Source organism: Diplodia corticola (assembly GCF_001883845.1).
Source record: "Diplodia corticola strain CBS 112549 chromosome Unknown scaffold58, whole genome shotgun sequence".
NCBI classification, from domain to species: domain Eukaryota; kingdom Fungi; phylum Ascomycota; class Dothideomycetes; order Botryosphaeriales; family Botryosphaeriaceae; genus Diplodia; species Diplodia corticola.
In genome coordinates, this window is record NW_017971537.1 from 188,636 (window position 1) to 204,633 (window position 15,998).

Here is a 15,998-nt window from a genome sequence, read left to right on the forward strand (position 1 = left end):
CTACTCTCCGCATCTGAACTGACTGTCGTCTCCTCCACTTCATCTGCAATATTCACGGCGGCTGACTCGACCCGCAGCGGTCCTCCGTCTCTCACATTCCCCACAAAAACCATGAATTGAACACCCAAGACACCTACGCAATAGTTTTGCCCGCTTTTTCGACCACCCGCACCGCGGAAAACGCACCACCCACGGTCGCCTTCGGCGGGAGGCATCCGTCTTCCCAGCGACAGGCCTCGAGGAACAAAATGACGTTGACACGATCGTCGGCACTCTTCCTCAGTAGCAAGCTGAACAGAGGCGGAGAAACACATTCTTCCCCTTCACCCATGCCGCATCGCTCACCATCTCCCTTTCCGTTTGTCGAAGAGGAGGCAGCGCCTCACTCCACCGTCGTGTCATGGTCATTTCGTGCAAGTCGGATGTTGCAAGTGCTGGAGGTGAGTCACCGGGACTGGAGGGTGTGAGATGAGGCGACGCGGTTGGCGGCGGGGGGCGGCGGTAGAGGCGGCGTATGGAGATAGGTAGTGATTCATTGCCGGGGGTGTCGTAAAAGAAATTTTGGAGCAGGTTCGGGCGCTGGATAGTTGGCACAACGATGGCACTATCGGGCATTCAACTCGAATACCCGCACACTCACGACCCCTCCGTCCACCCTCCCACCTGCCCCATTTTGTTCGAACCTCACCCGGAGCAACACTAAAGTATTTCCAAGTCATCTCATAAGCCAAAAAAAAAAAGGCAAAACTGTAGAACACCCTAATGGGCGCCCGCGTATCACCTATCCTTCTCCCAGGTGCGGTTGCTACAGAAAACCCCAGAAGGGGTTTTTTTAAGCTCGATCGATTCGCGCTTCTAGACTAGATCAAGTGTAAGCCGGCTTTGTAGGTTCAAACATGTGAACCTACCACTGCACCACAAGGGCGAGTGACTTATGCCCGAAGGCGAAAGAAGCGGTCACTTTCAACGCATATGTACCCAACCCCGAACACTGACTATTGCCTGCTACACCCACCCATTCGCCGTACTGGCAGACACCGCTGAGGGGGTGTGGTCACTTTTGAGCATGCGCCTCGAGAAGCAGACGCGTTGGATCATATATAAGTGCTTCGAAAAGGCCTTTTGACTCATTTCATCTCTCACTCACATTAAGATGTCGGGGTCTGCTTATGTGAAAGTCTAGACGGCGGAGGGAATCTCGACATGTTTGACACCAATGGGCAAAATATCGAGAGCATTCTGCAGTCCAAGTTTGATCTGCATGAACTGAAGTGAGGTCGCGAATTGGGCGTGTGGAAACCAGAGTATGACCGCCTGGGTGAGGCCACTACGTGACCAGGAAAAGAAAAAAGAATACCAAAACGCACTCTTTGGCAATAAAGCAAAGCATACCAGAGGGTTGACTATGGGTTTCGAACGCGGGGTCTGATCAACAAGATGGGTTGCCCGAAAGTGGAGTTGAGAAGCATACGAGTGATCCACATACGCCACGGACACTTGCCTCCAGCCTCACCCTCGCGCAAGCACGGACTCAGGTACCCCTAATTTGCTAGTATCTTTGGACAAAATTGAGCGTAGACGTTCGAAGTTGTAAAATGATCTGCAGCCGCATTGGGCCATGTGCATGGACCCTGAGGACCCTGAGGCTCGTCCGAAGTATGCAGAGATGGGCTACGTGCGGCAACTTCGGCAACCATGCAAATGTTTTTGAGCGAATTGCACGTCGACTTTGACGATATGTATTATGATGACGAACGTTTCATTCTTCAACGGAGATCTTGTCATCTTGAACATTCGATTTTCATCGAACCACGCTTATACCACAACAACTACGGTTATAATCCCATTCCCGAAGAAATACCAACAACGAATGCTTTGTTCATCTGGCCTGTAGTTCAACGGATAAAAAAAAGAAAGTGTCCGTTTGAATGCACCATAATCTTGGGGGGAGAAGGGAAGGATAAAACAAGAAATTGAAAAGCTCCAGCCGGTGATGCCAATATCAGTCTACCCTCCCCAAGAAAACTTTTGACGTAAAGAAAAAATCTCCCCACCAATCGATACTACTACCCTATCGGCTTTCCCCATCACCACCAGTGTTTCGTCAACACCCTCTCTCTACTCCGCCAACACGCACCACCACCATTCCCCCAACCTCCAACCCCTCGGCCTCTCCCCATCCACGACGCCCAACCTCATCTCCTCCAACGCCCCAACCTGCACCAACCAACCTATGCAAAGCTCAATCTCCCACTCATCAACAGCATCCTTCAGTGCTTTCCTGACGCCCTCCACACCGATCCCAGGACGGCCAAAGACGACGTGCACCACCGCAGTCAAAACCCTATGCCACCACTCCCATATCGTCTCCCCGAACAGGTCAGCCCACAGCGGCACGAACCCCTCGCGCTCGCCGCCATCGGCCGGCAAGGGCGGCGGCGGCAGAGCCTCGAGGCCCCGCTCCTTCAGCAGCGGGTTGCCGCAGACGTACTTGTCCGTGGGCACGATTTCCAGCGGCCACGTGACGCGGTCGCGAGGCATCTGGACCGTCTTGTAGTGGCCCTCGGTGAAGCCCCACTTGGTGAGGCGGGGGAAAGGTTTGCCGATGGCGTGGTCGACCGCCGGGAGGAGCGGGTTGATCTGGAGGTGGCCGCTCTGCGCGAGGTTGATTATCGCGAGGACGTGGCCGTCTTTGGCGGCGTTGGATACGGTGTAGCTTGGCGCACCGCCGGAGAATGCGTCGTCGAGGTCTTTCTTGAACCGCATGGCGTCGATGAGCTGGGTGGGGAGGAGCTGGCGCTCGAAGGCCTTGGGGAAGGTCCGGTCGACGCCGTAGTTGCGGCCGGGCTTGGTGCGGCCCTTTTGTTCGTCTCGGAAGTACTTGGTTGAGACGAGTTCGGACGTGACCTTGGTGAGAATCTTGTCTTCGAACGCCTTGAGCTTCGTGCCAAAAGTCTCCGTGTCAAACCGTTCCTCGGGCGTTACAATGACGGACCGAACCCAAGTCTTGGCCCGTTCGAGTGTCTTTTGTTCTAGCTGGCTTGAAGTGGACTTTTCCTTCGGCTTTGGCCGTGCAGTAAGGGGAAGGTAGAACGAATACTGCTGCGTAAGCTCTTTGCGTCTCGTGGACAGACAGCCTTCATTGTACAGCGATTCCTTCGGTGGACCGTTCCACTCATTAGTCTCGTGGACAAGAAAAGCGGCATCCAACTCTTTGCGGCTTGTCGGGAGGTCAGAATGGGGATCCGCCATCCTGTGTGGCTTGATGCTGATGTTCTGCATCGTCCACTTGACAATACCGTCCCAGTCGTAGTCGTCAACATTGTCGTAGTTGATAGGTTGAACGTCTCCACACTCGTACGCCAACAGATATGCCTGTTGGAACTCATCAAAAAGGCTCTCAACCACTTCTGCACAGCGAGTCTTGAGCCAGACCCAGCGGTTTCGGAACGAGGTGAGATCCCAGCGTTCATGCGTCCTGAATAGCCTCCTGATCTGATCCCAACTGGTGTAGCCTTCAATACCACCAAGGAGCGATTGAACGACCACCATGGCGTAGAGCAGCTTTTTGGTGTCGGAGGTTGAGATAACGCACAACGGATCTTGGGTGGGAGCGCGAGCCAAGTGTGACTTCGACGGCCTGGGTCCCTTCTGGCGACGACGCGGCTCGGCAACACCATCGTCCAGCGCATCCAGCACAGCAGTCCTCCTACGGCGTTTAGTGCCGCGTGTACCAGCTCCACCGGTCCTCCTCCGACGTTTACCGCCCTCTACAACGACCCAATCGGGAGCGTCGCTCTCATCTGTTTCGTCAAAAGAAGGCGGATCGTAAGGAGTAAAGGTTTGGCTATACATGTCGTCCCATTTCAGGCCTGTCACCGTCCACTCGTTCTCAGGCTCCTCCTGATCACCATAGAAGTTGTGGTTGATGAAGTGTGGCTGCCTTACAGCCAAACCAAGGTCCTCATTCTTTCTCAGGTACTGGTCTTCCCAGTGGCTGACAACAATGAGCTCTCTTTCGAATCTGCTGAGGTTGGCGTTTCCACGCCGGTTATGATCACGCTCCTTGCCCTTCATCTTGACTGAGTCTTTCATCTCCTTCAGCGACCAGGGTAGGGAATCCTCGAACTCCTGTTGGTGTTGTGCGTGAGGCTGCACCCACAGTGCCAGACGCGCATCGCGGACTACATGGTACTCAGTGGAGAAGGTTCCAGTGTTGTGATAGAAAAGAATGTCAGGATCAGTCAGGGTAGTAATGTCTTGAATGTGCCACGTGGGATCGTATGTGTCGGGCCCGGCATGTCTAAAGCTCCACTCCAATGGACGGGGCTTGTTGAGACGGAATGAAGAAACCGAAGCTGCGCGGGATGAATCAACGGATGCAACTGAGCCTCTACGGCCTCTGGATTGGCTGAGGTCGACCTGGAACGTAGGGACTCGACCAGGAGTCTCTGTAGTGTCAGTGGACCCAAGCGAGTTGACTGATGAACGTCTCCTCCTCTTCCTAGATGGTGTGAATGGCACGGGTGTCCCTGACCGCGAGCTGAATGGTGTTCCAAACATACTGCTGTCTTCAGAATCGGACGCGAGTGCGCTATCGTGCGTTGGACGATGGAAGATGAAGTTATCGACCTGGAAGGTGCCGCTTAGCTCACTGATTGAGCGGGTTCTGGTCGGAGCCGTCGGCGCAAAAAGGCGTTCTTCGTCATCAGAATCATAAGGCCGGAGATATCTTGGCTGAAATGGGTTCCAGGGATCATCATCTGGATCAGCTGCTGGTCGTGGAAGGCCTGCAAGACGCTTGCGTCCAGTGCGGCCGGTGAGCACTGGTCGAGGCACCCCTCCTCTACCACGCCCACCGCGTCCGCGACCAGGCCTGGTGAGACGAGGAAGTCCCCTGGCCTCACGCTCAAGCCTGCGTGTCCTCTCCTCTTCTCGCTTTCTCTGGTTCTCAGCCGTACGCAACTCCATATCCCGCATCCAGGGGGGTAAATTCGAGCGTTCCACGCGGACCGACGTGTCCTTCTTATACTTGTCGCCGTACCAGGAGTTTCCGATCTCCTCTTCATACTCCTGCATCTGAGGGGGGGTATAAACACGAGGCCATGCCGCAATGACTCTCTTCTGAGTTTCCGTCACCAGCGGATCCGATTGAGCAATACTTGGCAAAGTGAGGATGTGTCTGCTTGTCATGACTCCGTTTTTGTTCTTGAAAGAGTACGCAAACCGGCGCACTTTTCCGGAGTCGATGGCATTCTTGATTGTTCTTTTGATGGTGTCGCGGTCGACTTGTCTTTCCGCACCATACTCTTTGTTCCAAGTACCAACAAAAGGCCTGTGGATCTCGAAATCGCCCGGGAAGACACCGCCGCATTTCTCGATGATGCTGACAAGGAGTTTGGTACGGTTAAAATTTAGAATCCCTCCACCGCTCAACTTGACACCCTGCTTCTTTCCTCCTGCCCACTTGCCTTTCTGGCGTTTGGCAGGTACGGAAGCAGGTGGTTCCTCTTCAAGAGGAGGCATCTGTTCATCCTGAGCTGCAATAGAAGGCATATCAGCAGAAGGAGGCTGGTCAGCAGAAGATGGATGAGTGGGGTGTGCTGTCGAACCAGTAGCCGATGGAGACTCTGTCAACAACACACCGCTTCGAGGCTCCTGTTTTGGCGTAGAGCTAGTTTCTGGTGGTAAGTGTGAGTCATCATGGTCTTCATCCTGCATTGGCATGGCATCTTGCATCGTGTCATCTTCTGGGGCAGCCGGCATTCTTGCAGCTGCATCCTCTGCGGTATGGTCGGCAACAGACGATTGCTCGATGTTATCAGCAACGTTCTGGTTGATGCGACCAGGCGAAGTCTGTGCAGCTTCCCTCATCTCGGAAATAGCGTCATGCCTTTTGGAAGCTGAGGAAACGCGCCTGAGTAGCCCCTGGTCTTCTTCGGTTTCGCTTCCCGTTTCATCTGGAATCTCGATTGGGCGCTCATCAGCTCTTTTGGCGGAGTACTGCGAGCTCACAATCAAGCCTGGCGATCGCACAGGCGGCGTGGGAGAGGAGACGTGGTATGCATCTTGCCTTATAGGTGAGGCGCTTGGCTTTGCAGCCAAAATTGAGGCAGTGTCCGGGGTCCGACTTGAAAGTTGCTGCTTCGAAGGAGTGAAGGTACCCCAAATTGGACCTCGACCATTATTTGATCTCACTGCTGCACCGGGAGCCCCAGATGGTAGGTGATGAAACGCCTGGCTGAAGTGATTCTGGTAAGAAGTGCCACTTAGACTGGCTGAACGAAGCTGGTCATAAAGGCCGCTGTGCCGACTCAATCCTTGTTGACTAGCGGATGAAGTTGCCGCAGGTGCCAACGCGGGTAGTAAATTGGGCCTGTTGCCGTTCCTGACAGCACCATTTGCGGATGTTGTAGGCCGTGAGTTACCAAGGTAAGTCGATGCTCCACCAGTTGGCGATCTAGCCATACCAGAATCGCTCGTTGTCAGGTTTGGCCGCCGATGACCATTCAATGCCGGAAGTTGGCCGAACGAGTTCGACCGCATGGCTGCAAAGGACCTGTCTGAACTTGAGCTGTTGGGACGGACTTGATCCCCGTGGCTTGATGTTGGCATATTCAGATCCGTGCGCTGAGCGGTCGCCAACATCGGTCTATTGGAAGGCGTGATTCCGGTAGTCGAGTTCCCCGCAGGAGATTGGAACGAAGGAACGGGAGTTGATGTGACGCTTCTGTTATGTTCTTGTGCAGCCGCAATGAAGGGGTTGAAAGGTTGAGGAGTAGGAGCGTATAGCGCTGGATAGCTCTTTTGGTACTCCGCCGCCATAGCAACGAAGGGGTTGAACGTAGTAGGCGCTTTCGAGGAGGATTCTGTGTCTCCAGGCTGGCTTCCATCATGATCAACCGCGTCATCCGAACCTCTACCTTGTGTTGCCAATTGGCCACTCAGCGTCTGGTTCTTCGGCTGTTGGCTCTGTTTTGATGGGATTGAGAGATCAGCTGCAACAGCAGAGGCTGAACCTATGTCATCCCCTCTAGGAGGAATAGCAGCTACAACGGATGGTGCTGTAAGGTAGGGGGATAGGGGCTGCTGAGTCGACGCGCCGTTAGCAGCCGAACTAGTGGCAATATCTCCAGCTTTCTTTTTAGCCATCTTGCGGGGCTTTGGAGGTGCGTTGGGATCCTTTCGTGCTCTTCCTCGCTTTTTGAGGATGGTGGCAGGTGTCTCGTCTGATGTTATCGGAGTGGAAGGTGCGAGTTTTGTAGAAGAGGCCTCAAGCGACATTTGACGCATCTGTGAGGCCGCATTCAGTGGTCCCGTTGGAGTAGAGAATGACTGCGAAGAAGGCATCTCATCGAGCATATGGAAAATCGGAGGTTCGGCCGCGTTACTCGCGCCCGGGGTCTCCTGCGGCCCTTGTGTGGGCATAGGCGTCGTGCTTGCAATTGGCGTCTGTTCTGGAACACTACCATTGGTGGGTTGGAACACTCCACGGAGTGAGTCCGGCAGAGTCTCTTTTTGAAGAGTTGCTGCTTGATCTTTCGCCTCTTGGAGCCGGGCATCGGATCGCAATTTGGCATCCGCAACTTTCACAATGAACTCAGGCGTGGTCACGCCTAATCCCTTCAGCGCATCCAGCACGACGACAACAACCTTAGCTTTCTTTGGTCGACCCTTAACTGTTGGATCCCGTGGCTTCTTGCCCCAGATAGGGTTGAGATAAACGCCGGGCTGCCGTTCCTCGATCTCTTCTTGAGGCGTGTCGGCCAGCTTGGGCAACTTTTTGCGTCTGTAGGCTCTTTTGGCTGGCGTTGCGTCAGGATGCTCACCTCCGCCGAGGTTTTCTAGACTCCCATCCAACGTGTCGGGAACGGGTCCTGGGGCTTCTGCAACACTTGTTCCATTGTCGACATTTTCAGTCTGGTTAGGAGTAAGAGATGCTTCATGAGCGAGTTGAGACTTCTTTCTTCTGCCAGGTCCCGGGCCATTGGGTGATCGCCACGTATATTTTCTTTTCAACTTGTCAACACCCGGCGCTGATCGTTTGCGAGAGGAAGCTGGTGGGAAGTCCTCATCCGAATCAACCGAGGCGTTCCGCTGAGAACGGACGTAGCCCCCGGTGATGAAGGTCGGCATGTAGCCACGGCTCGGAAGGGGCTTAAGATTTGTCATCAGAGCCTTGTTGGAATCCTTCAGGGTAGCCATGCCACTGTGGCCTTCAAAGGCGGACTCGTTGATTTGAGGGAATCCCCATTCATCAATCTCTCCATACTCACGGTGGACGGCCTCTCGGACGTTCTTCTGGACTTTGGCCCGAGGTTTTTTGCCGGGGTTCATGTTTACAGGCTGCGTGATGACGACTTCCCAGGCAGCTTCTCCGACGTCCACAGCAAGTTGGAAATTGCCATACGTCCGGTAGACGTAATGAAGGTACTTGTCACTTTGGCCTGTGTCTCGGATGATGGCGAAGTGGCGAAGGTGAGGCGGTTGGGAGATATGCCAGATATCGGAGATGCGGCCAAGAATCGCATCGATTGGACGACGATAGAAAGTTCCCAGACCCTGATCGCGGATGATGGCAGTTGTGGCGCCTGAATGACCTGTGGACCTGATGATGTCCCAGAGCAGATTGATGACCGGGCGGTCAGGGTCCCACTGCGGGGGAAGCCTTTTGATCTCCTGGACATCACTCTCTTGCTGGACCAGGGCCTGGCTTGCTCCGGCTTCCTCTGTTTCCTCGTCAGGATCAAGGTAACCTTCAGCATCCTCATCCACCCCAGCCTCTGTCTCCCTCTTGTGTTTCTTTGCCTCTTTCATACTCATGGTCACGAAGATCATCCTATCACGTTGCGTGGGTTCTCGGACCATCTTGATGCAGCGGTACCACTTTTGGCTTGCGGCGTATCCTTTGATCTGAGCCTTCACCTTCTTGACAAGTCCTAGACCCTCCAAGCGTCTCATGGACCTCCACAGAGACTTCATCTCCCAAGTCTTTGTCGTAATGCCGAGTTTTCTCTTGCAGTCCTCGATGGTTACGATCTTACAATCCTGAAGGATATCCATGAGAATGTCGAAGAATTTGTCGTACAGAAGCAAGCCGTCCTGGAATATAACGGCCTTGATTTCATCCGGAGTAGAGCGAGCGTGGATGGGAGGCAGTGCGGCCTTCTTCTCCCTCTGTGTCTTCGCATACCTCTTGAGGGTGCAGAGACTAGTACGCGTGCCTTTTGCGAGGACGTGCACTTTGGTAATGTAGCCATGTTTCGCCAGATTATCCGTTCGCTTCGGCACGGAGCGCTTATCTTGGCCGCTAATGCGAGTGATCTCTGGCTGTACGACACCTTTCTCGCCATGGGCCGCGATGATGGACAGGATGATGAACTCGTGGCGGGGTATCCTTTTCGCATCCACGCCGTGTCCGGTCATGGCCATCCACATCCGCTCTTCACTGACGAAAAGCTTGAGAGCAGCATCGTTGGCAGCCGAAGCCGAAGCCGCTTCCCCGTTCTCCTCGCCAGCCTTTGGAGGCTCGGTCGCGGGATTGGGCCTATCCTGACTCTCGAGGGCTTCGAAATCTGTAAGCGATGGAATCTGCTCGCTCTGGCCTCCGTTCAAACAGATGTCCGGATGGGCCGTCAGCCATATCCAGACCTTCTCTTGCAGGCGGCGGTCAGCGTGCTGCGTCGATGCCGCGCCACGACCCGGACGAACGTCATTGTCCTGTTCAGCGTAAAATTTGTAGATGAGGTCCTTGAAGTCGGAAGTGCTTGCGCCTGCGACCACGGGGGCCAGTCAGCGGATGAGCAGCAAAGTGGAGCGGCAGAAAGGTAGAAGCGCCGCATGGAAGCCACGGGAGTCGAACGTGCGACCAGACGCGAGACCCAACAAAAGTGCAGAGCAGTACATGAAGGTCAAGGAAAGCAAACTGCCTCAAAAGGGTAGCCCACTGAAGAGTGAGGCCGTGATTCGTCGCAGGGCAAGACCTTGCAGAAATCTTCGCACTCCGCTCTGCGACGCCGCCGCACACTTGCGCTTACCTTGCTCGCCGCGCAGGGCTATTTCCTCGAGCAAAAACTCAATGAGATCGTCGAAGCCTTTCGCCATTTTCCGCCGCCCTCGGCCGTCTCCTCCGGATGCGAAGCTGCGGGTGGACGCTAGGTCATGTAGGTGAGGGTGCGGTTCGAACTTGTGACTGTGGCGGGCGGTGGTAACGGCAGAGCCTCGCCGAGGGAGCGGGCAAAACCTCAAGCGATGTGGCCCGTGCGGCGGGGTACGTCAGGGTCCGTGAAATTTCCGGTGATGGCGACCGCCGCTTGCGATGTCGTTTCAAGGCTGGGTCAATTGGGTCCGCACGGTGTGCGCAGTCTTTCGGTTGGCGGTTTGGCAGTTTTGGCGTTCTGGCGTTTTGCAGTTGTTTGTTTCTGTGTGGCGAGCTCGGCGCGGTCAGTGTAAGATAGCGGACTGCGGCACCAGTCAAGTGACGACCATGAGAGGAAAGCGCGTTCGACCGTGCAGCTGCCACTTAAAGCACCATATGCGACCAATGTCATGTGCACGTGAGGCGGAAGGCCCTTGAGCGCGCGGGCACCATATGAATTACTTTTTGGTATCATTGGAAGCAGATACGCGCACCACTCATAACCGAATCACAACCCGAACGCCCTGCATGCGCGACGCTGGAACCCGTCCCATGAGAGAAAAAGCAGCCGCAAGCCCTCAAGCGCTTTTCTTCTCAGCCATCATCATCCTGTATCTCTCAATGATGTTCTTGCGTTCCTCGCCCAGCTCCTCTCGTCTTCTCAAACTGCCCGCCGCGTTGGGAATATCCGAGACCTGGACCTTCGCTCCGTTCTTGACCTTGAACTTTTCCTTCGGTATTGCTTTGAAAGTCGGCGGAGCCTGGGCGACATCGTTCAAGCCTTTCGGTTCATCTCTCTTCTCCTTGAGCACCGCCCACGGGTCATCTCCGTCATCGACCTTGCGTTTGCCCTTTTTCTTTCCACTTCCTTGTGTTGGCATCGGAGCCGTTTTGTCCTCCCACATGGCCTCTTGCTCGTCCTCTTCGATTTCAGCCAAGTCCAACTCCTCTTGCTCCCGCTCCTTGATCTTCTCCTCTTCTTCGCGCCAGTCGCTGATCATCTTCTGAATCCTCCTTTCCGTCTTTGTCTGCCGTTCCTTGTATCCTTCGATTTTCTTGCCCTTGCGGGCCAAGCCTGCAACGGGGAGTGCCTGATCCACACGCGCCGCAAAATCGGACATGCGCTCTCCTGGTTGGATCTTGGGTGTTTCCAGTGCGGGTTTTGGGGGCTCGGGTTTGGGAGCACTCTTTTCATCACCGCCGGCCTTGCGCTTCTTGCCACGAGGCTTGTCGCCGGTGTCCAATCCCTTGAGGCCCTTCCCGGTTTGCGAGAACTGCATCAGGCGCGCGAAGGCCTTGGGTGTGTCGTCGGCGCCATATCCCTCTATCCGCTTGGTCTTCTTCTTGTCCTTGCGTTGTTTTGTCTTGGAAGCGAAGTTCTCGCTCAGGGTTCCGGATTCTCGAACAGAGAGCGGCTTTGCACGCGCAGTGGGTGGAAGGTCGAAACTACGAAGAAACGTCAGCGGGCGAAGCTGAGCGACAGAGGCGACAAAGCATACTCATCTTCCTCCCTGGTCTTGCGCTTGTGTTTGTGGGGCATTGCTGCGGCGCGTTGCGATATTTTCTTGTCGAGAGGATCGGCTTTGCGAAACGTTCGGCGACGGCCAGGGCGGCGCGCACTTTTCGCTCGGCTGGATCTCCGCCGCCAGGACGCGGCCGATTCTGCCCTCCACAACCGCCCTCATCCCAGCTCGGACGTGCACGCTTCCTGACCGGCCGTGTAACGACGGACTCGTTGCATAAGCCTCCAGATGACCATGATGCAGATCTCTTTGTTTACCGCTCCTTTGCGTTCGCATGAGCTCTCCGTCTGACGGTTGTTGAGATAGCCTGCCGGGGACGCCAGCAGACCAAGGACTTGCGCAGGGACCACGCAGGCAGGCGGGCGGCGCTTCCGAGCGATGGTGGGTGGTGTGCATCACACTTACGTGCACGTTTGCAGTGCACCGCCCGACAACCAACGAGAGGCCATGGAATCGAACCGTGGGCTTAACAAGCCTTCGCCTCGCACATAAACTACCCGCGCAGGGCGTTCCCAACATCGCCTCCTATCGGCCAGACATGGATGGTGAATCACGCACGTTGCGGGTCGACACAACCATGCACGCCTGCCGCCAGCTGATCTCTTGCCCTGAACTGTCCTTTTGATCTCTGTAGTCTGCTTTTCGTGGGTCATCTCACCGGTGGTCTCGCCGCAAGATAGCATTTATAGGGAGGTTGCCCACCGCGTCAAGCTGTCAGACGGCGTTCGCTCACATGCAAGAACCTGCCTCCGCTCTGAATGCGTTCTTGTCCCTATTTACAGCATCCGCTAGCCCGTCCCTTTCCACTAGTAGGTGTGCAGGCTGATTGCCTTCTCGAGGCTGAGCAAACAGTGCGGTTCGGCGGTACGCCAGAACGTTCTCGGTCAGCCACGGCGCCAGACCTGCGCAAGCCGTCTGTTACGTCGTGCTGGACTTGCGCCCTCGAGTTGCGGCTAAAGTAACATTGTGGGGTGGGCTGAATCTGTATTCAGGCCATTTAAGCAATCGGTACGAACTTCATCCTAGTTCTCTGCCTCTTAACAGAGCATCTCCTTGAGCGACCATTGACTTGTACATACATACAGTCCCGACTCGGCATCCCGAAACAAGCGCTCGGACGATCGGGGAACAATCGGGAAGTCGGACAACGTCTCCTGTGAGCTCTGGCAACGATGGTCCCTTCCTCCTCAACACCGAGTCCCAACCGCTTCGATCACATCATCCGAGAAGAGGTAGCAACAGACCGACTGCACGACTCGCCTGCATTGGACTCTAAGGGCGCAGCTCTCGACTCTGTGCTTGACCCGAGCTTCGGCGAGGACTATGAAAAGCGGCAGCAACAGCCCTTTTGGCGAAAAGCGCTCATGGCCCTGCGGGAACGGCGGAAGAGGATCGCTCTCACTGATTCCGCTGTCGGTTACGACGACCTGTTAAGCAATGAAATGCGAGAGGGAGCCCACCCCCACAAGGAAAGAATGCTATCGTCATCGCTTTTAAACATCGCTCGCAAGACTGGCTTTCTTGTCTCCTCCGCGATTGCCTTTATCTTATGCATCTTGTAAGTTCCTGCCGCCTGTGGGAACCACAACATCTGCTAAACCCACCAGTGGCATCATCCACGTCGTGAATATCCTTATCAACCTCGGGCCTGTTTTCTACCAAGACGAAGCATACGATGTCCGATCACGTCTGAGTGAGCCTGGTTATACCGGATCCGGGCTGTTGGATTACCCTACCGATGTCACGCGCGACATCAAGCCCCTGCCATGCCACAGCCATAACGATTATTGGCGGCGCGTCCCTCTATTTGAAGCCATCAGCTACGGTTGTGTGGGCGTCGAGGCAGATGTGTGGTTGTTCCCGGATTCATCAAAAGAACCAGAGCTCTACGTTGGCCACAACACCGCAGCTCTCACCCCAAAGCGTACCTTTCGTAGTCTCTACGTCGATCCGATTACCGAACTCCTAGACCGCACCAACTCTCCCGCTACCCTTTCCGTATCTCACGAGGCGGCGCCTGTGCGACCAAATGGCATCTGGGATGTCGATCCCTCTCAGACCCTTGTCCTTCTCGTGGATTTCAAGAATGACGGTGAGAGTATTTGGCCCGTCGTGCAATATCACCTCGAACCTCTCCGCTCCCGAGGCTACCTCACTTATTGGGATGGCACGAATACCGTGGAGGGGCCGGTCACCGTTGTGGCGACTGGGAACGCTCCGTTCGATTTCGTCATCGCCAACTCAACATACCGCGACATTTTCTTTGACGCGCCGCTAGACACGCTCTTCGAAGAGCCTGAACCTATTCCTAAGCTGGAACCTTCGCAATTCAAACTCTCTTCTCTGGTTACCCCTTCCTCCAGCCAAGAAAGTGCGCGGCTTCCTTCGAGCCTAAACTCAGATAGGTTCAACAGCAGCAACTCGTACTACGCGTCCGTGTCATTCCCTAAATCGGTAGGCCGCGCCCACTGGCTCAACGGCAAGCCTACTGAGCATCAACTGCATTTGGTGCGTGGCCAAATTCGAGGTGCGAAGAGAAGAGGTCTGAAGCCCCGGTATTGGGGTACACCAAATTGGCCAATAGCCATACGCAACAGGATGTGGGAGGTGTTGGTGGAGGAAGGAGTCAGTTTCCTGAATGTTGACGACTTGCAGGCTGCGGCGGCTTGGGATTGGGAAAGCAGAAGGCATATGACATGGTTCTGGCTATGATTGGACGACCTTTGTTCCCTTTACCCGTTATTCTTCTTTGCTTGATACCACCTACAAACAGTACACTTGTTATATTATTAGAATCTAGAAGCAGCCAAGATGCAGCCTCAGAAATACTTCGATAAAGGATGATGTGAACTGCCGGCTCTCTCGACGATCTTATTGCCAAATGCTGCGCTACACAGGGTATAATTTGAAGCACATTATAGGATGCTGTTCCAATCGCCAGCCATCTCATTTCAAACACAACACAGCTCTTTCTCCGAAGTTCCTTTCCACGGTGCCCTCACTTTTGATCATGCTGCCTAGCCACCTTCGTGCTCCCTCGACGCTTTTTGATCCAAACTTGACCAGGACTGCCCCGCGAACGGCTGCCGCTGTCCACACTACCCCGTTATCCACCTCTTGCTGCAGTCTCTCTGTCCTCCACAACTCTTGTGGCGTTAACTCTTGGTGCTCATCCGTAGTCGCGGTGTGCCACTTCTTTGCGCCAATCCTCGGCATGGCCTGGAACTCATCCAGGAAAAATCTCCCGAGCAATTCAAATTGTGCCCCATATAATATTAGTGTCCCAAACGCCGCAAGTTCGTCCATACGCCCAACGATGGTCCCCGCTGCAGCCGCTCCCTCCCCACTCTCATTGTTTAAGATCACGTTATCCCTCAACAACAGACGACCCGTCTCAGCACCATCCCAGTCCTTCGGCTCAAGCTCCGCCTCTGGCGGCGCCAGCCACACCTCATTCCGACTCGTATACTCGAAGCAATCCCAATGCTCGCCGCGGGCGGACCGACCCTCGCTGACCCAGTCCAGCACACACAGACTGCCAGGCGCCGACCCCTCTCCCTCGCCCGGCCGCGGCAGCAGCACGACGTACCGCTGCTTCTGCACGAAGCCGCTGTCGGCGAACGGTTGGACGGGGTCGGGCAGGAAGCACAGGGCGGCGCCGGGCGCGACGCGCACGTCAGTGGTCTGGCCGGAGCGGAGGCGGCGCTCGGGGGACGGCGCCTTGAAGATCTTGGTGCTGCCCTGCGTGAGCAGGCAGAGGCGGGTGGCGGGCGCGAGCGTGACGCGCAGCGTGACGGCGTCGCCGGCGACGAGGCCGCCGCCGTAGGTCAGCACGAAGACGGTGTGCACGACGTGCTGCGTGCGCGGCTCGTCCGCCAGCGGCGAGTTTGGCGCGATTGCGACCGGCTCCGGCGCGATCAGCTTGAGCGGGTACTGGTATGTCACGGTGCGGAGCACCGGCGTCGAGGGTGGGAGGAGTGAGAGCACGATGGAGCCGTGGCCGGGTTGCGAGGTCGAGGGCGCGAAAGGGTTGTTCATTTTGGACGTGTTACGGGGTAATCATATCATGGTGGACGAGGAACTCCGGCTTTGGGGTCGGACGAAGAGGATGGCCCCAGTTGCTGTGCGCCGAGAGCTGTTGGTCGCTTGAATCGGAGGCATGGTCGTGATAGAGAGCGGAGGTGGAGGGGCAAGCAATTGTCCAATGAGCTGCCCGCTGCGGCTTAGCACGAGCCAGCCAAGGCGCTGCCTCCGCCGTCGACCGCAACGCGTCTCCCATCAACACCGCCGAAACCTGCGCGCGTCCGATGCTGCGTCGCTGACCACCCCCAGCATCC

General features: G+C 55.6%; 4 protein-coding genes across 4 annotated transcripts; 1 reads left to right on the forward strand and 3 right to left on the reverse strand.

Annotated features, from left to right (window-relative positions):
- Window positions 1-2,118: 2,118 nt before the first annotated feature.
- On the reverse strand, window positions 2,119-10,104 carry BKCO1_5800063 (tfiiic transcription initiation factor complex subunits tfc3; the record flags this gene model as incomplete). Its single annotated transcript, XM_020277580.1, has 2 exons — window positions 2,119-9,773; window positions 10,038-10,104. 2 exons carry the CDS (start codon window positions 10,102-10,104, stop codon window positions 2,119-2,121), a joined length of 7,722 nt encoding a protein of 2,573 aa, XP_020126842.1.
- Window positions 10,105-10,716: 612 nt separating this feature from the next.
- BKCO1_5800064 (uncharacterized protein) lies at window positions 10,717-11,678 on the reverse strand (the record flags this gene model as incomplete). Its single annotated transcript, XM_020277581.1, has 2 exons — window positions 10,717-11,584; window positions 11,638-11,678. 2 exons carry the CDS (start codon window positions 11,676-11,678, stop codon window positions 10,717-10,719), a joined length of 909 nt encoding a protein of 302 aa, XP_020126853.1.
- A 1,155-nt stretch (window positions 11,679-12,833) lies between these two features.
- On the forward strand, window positions 12,834-14,373 carry BKCO1_5800065 (rrna biogenesis protein; the record flags this gene model as incomplete). Its single annotated transcript, XM_020277582.1, has 2 exons — window positions 12,834-13,219; window positions 13,269-14,373. The coding sequence occupies 2 exons, from the start codon at window positions 12,834-12,836 to the stop codon at window positions 14,371-14,373; spliced, it is 1,491 nt and encodes a 496-aa protein (XP_020126836.1).
- Window positions 14,374-14,607: 234 nt separating this feature from the next.
- On the reverse strand, window positions 14,608-15,699 carry BKCO1_5800066 (urease accessory protein; the record flags this gene model as incomplete). Its single annotated transcript, XM_020277583.1, has 1 exon — window positions 14,608-15,699. The coding sequence occupies one exon, from the start codon at window positions 15,697-15,699 to the stop codon at window positions 14,608-14,610; it is 1,092 nt and encodes a 363-aa protein (XP_020126837.1).
- Window positions 15,700-15,998: the final 299 nt, after the last annotated feature.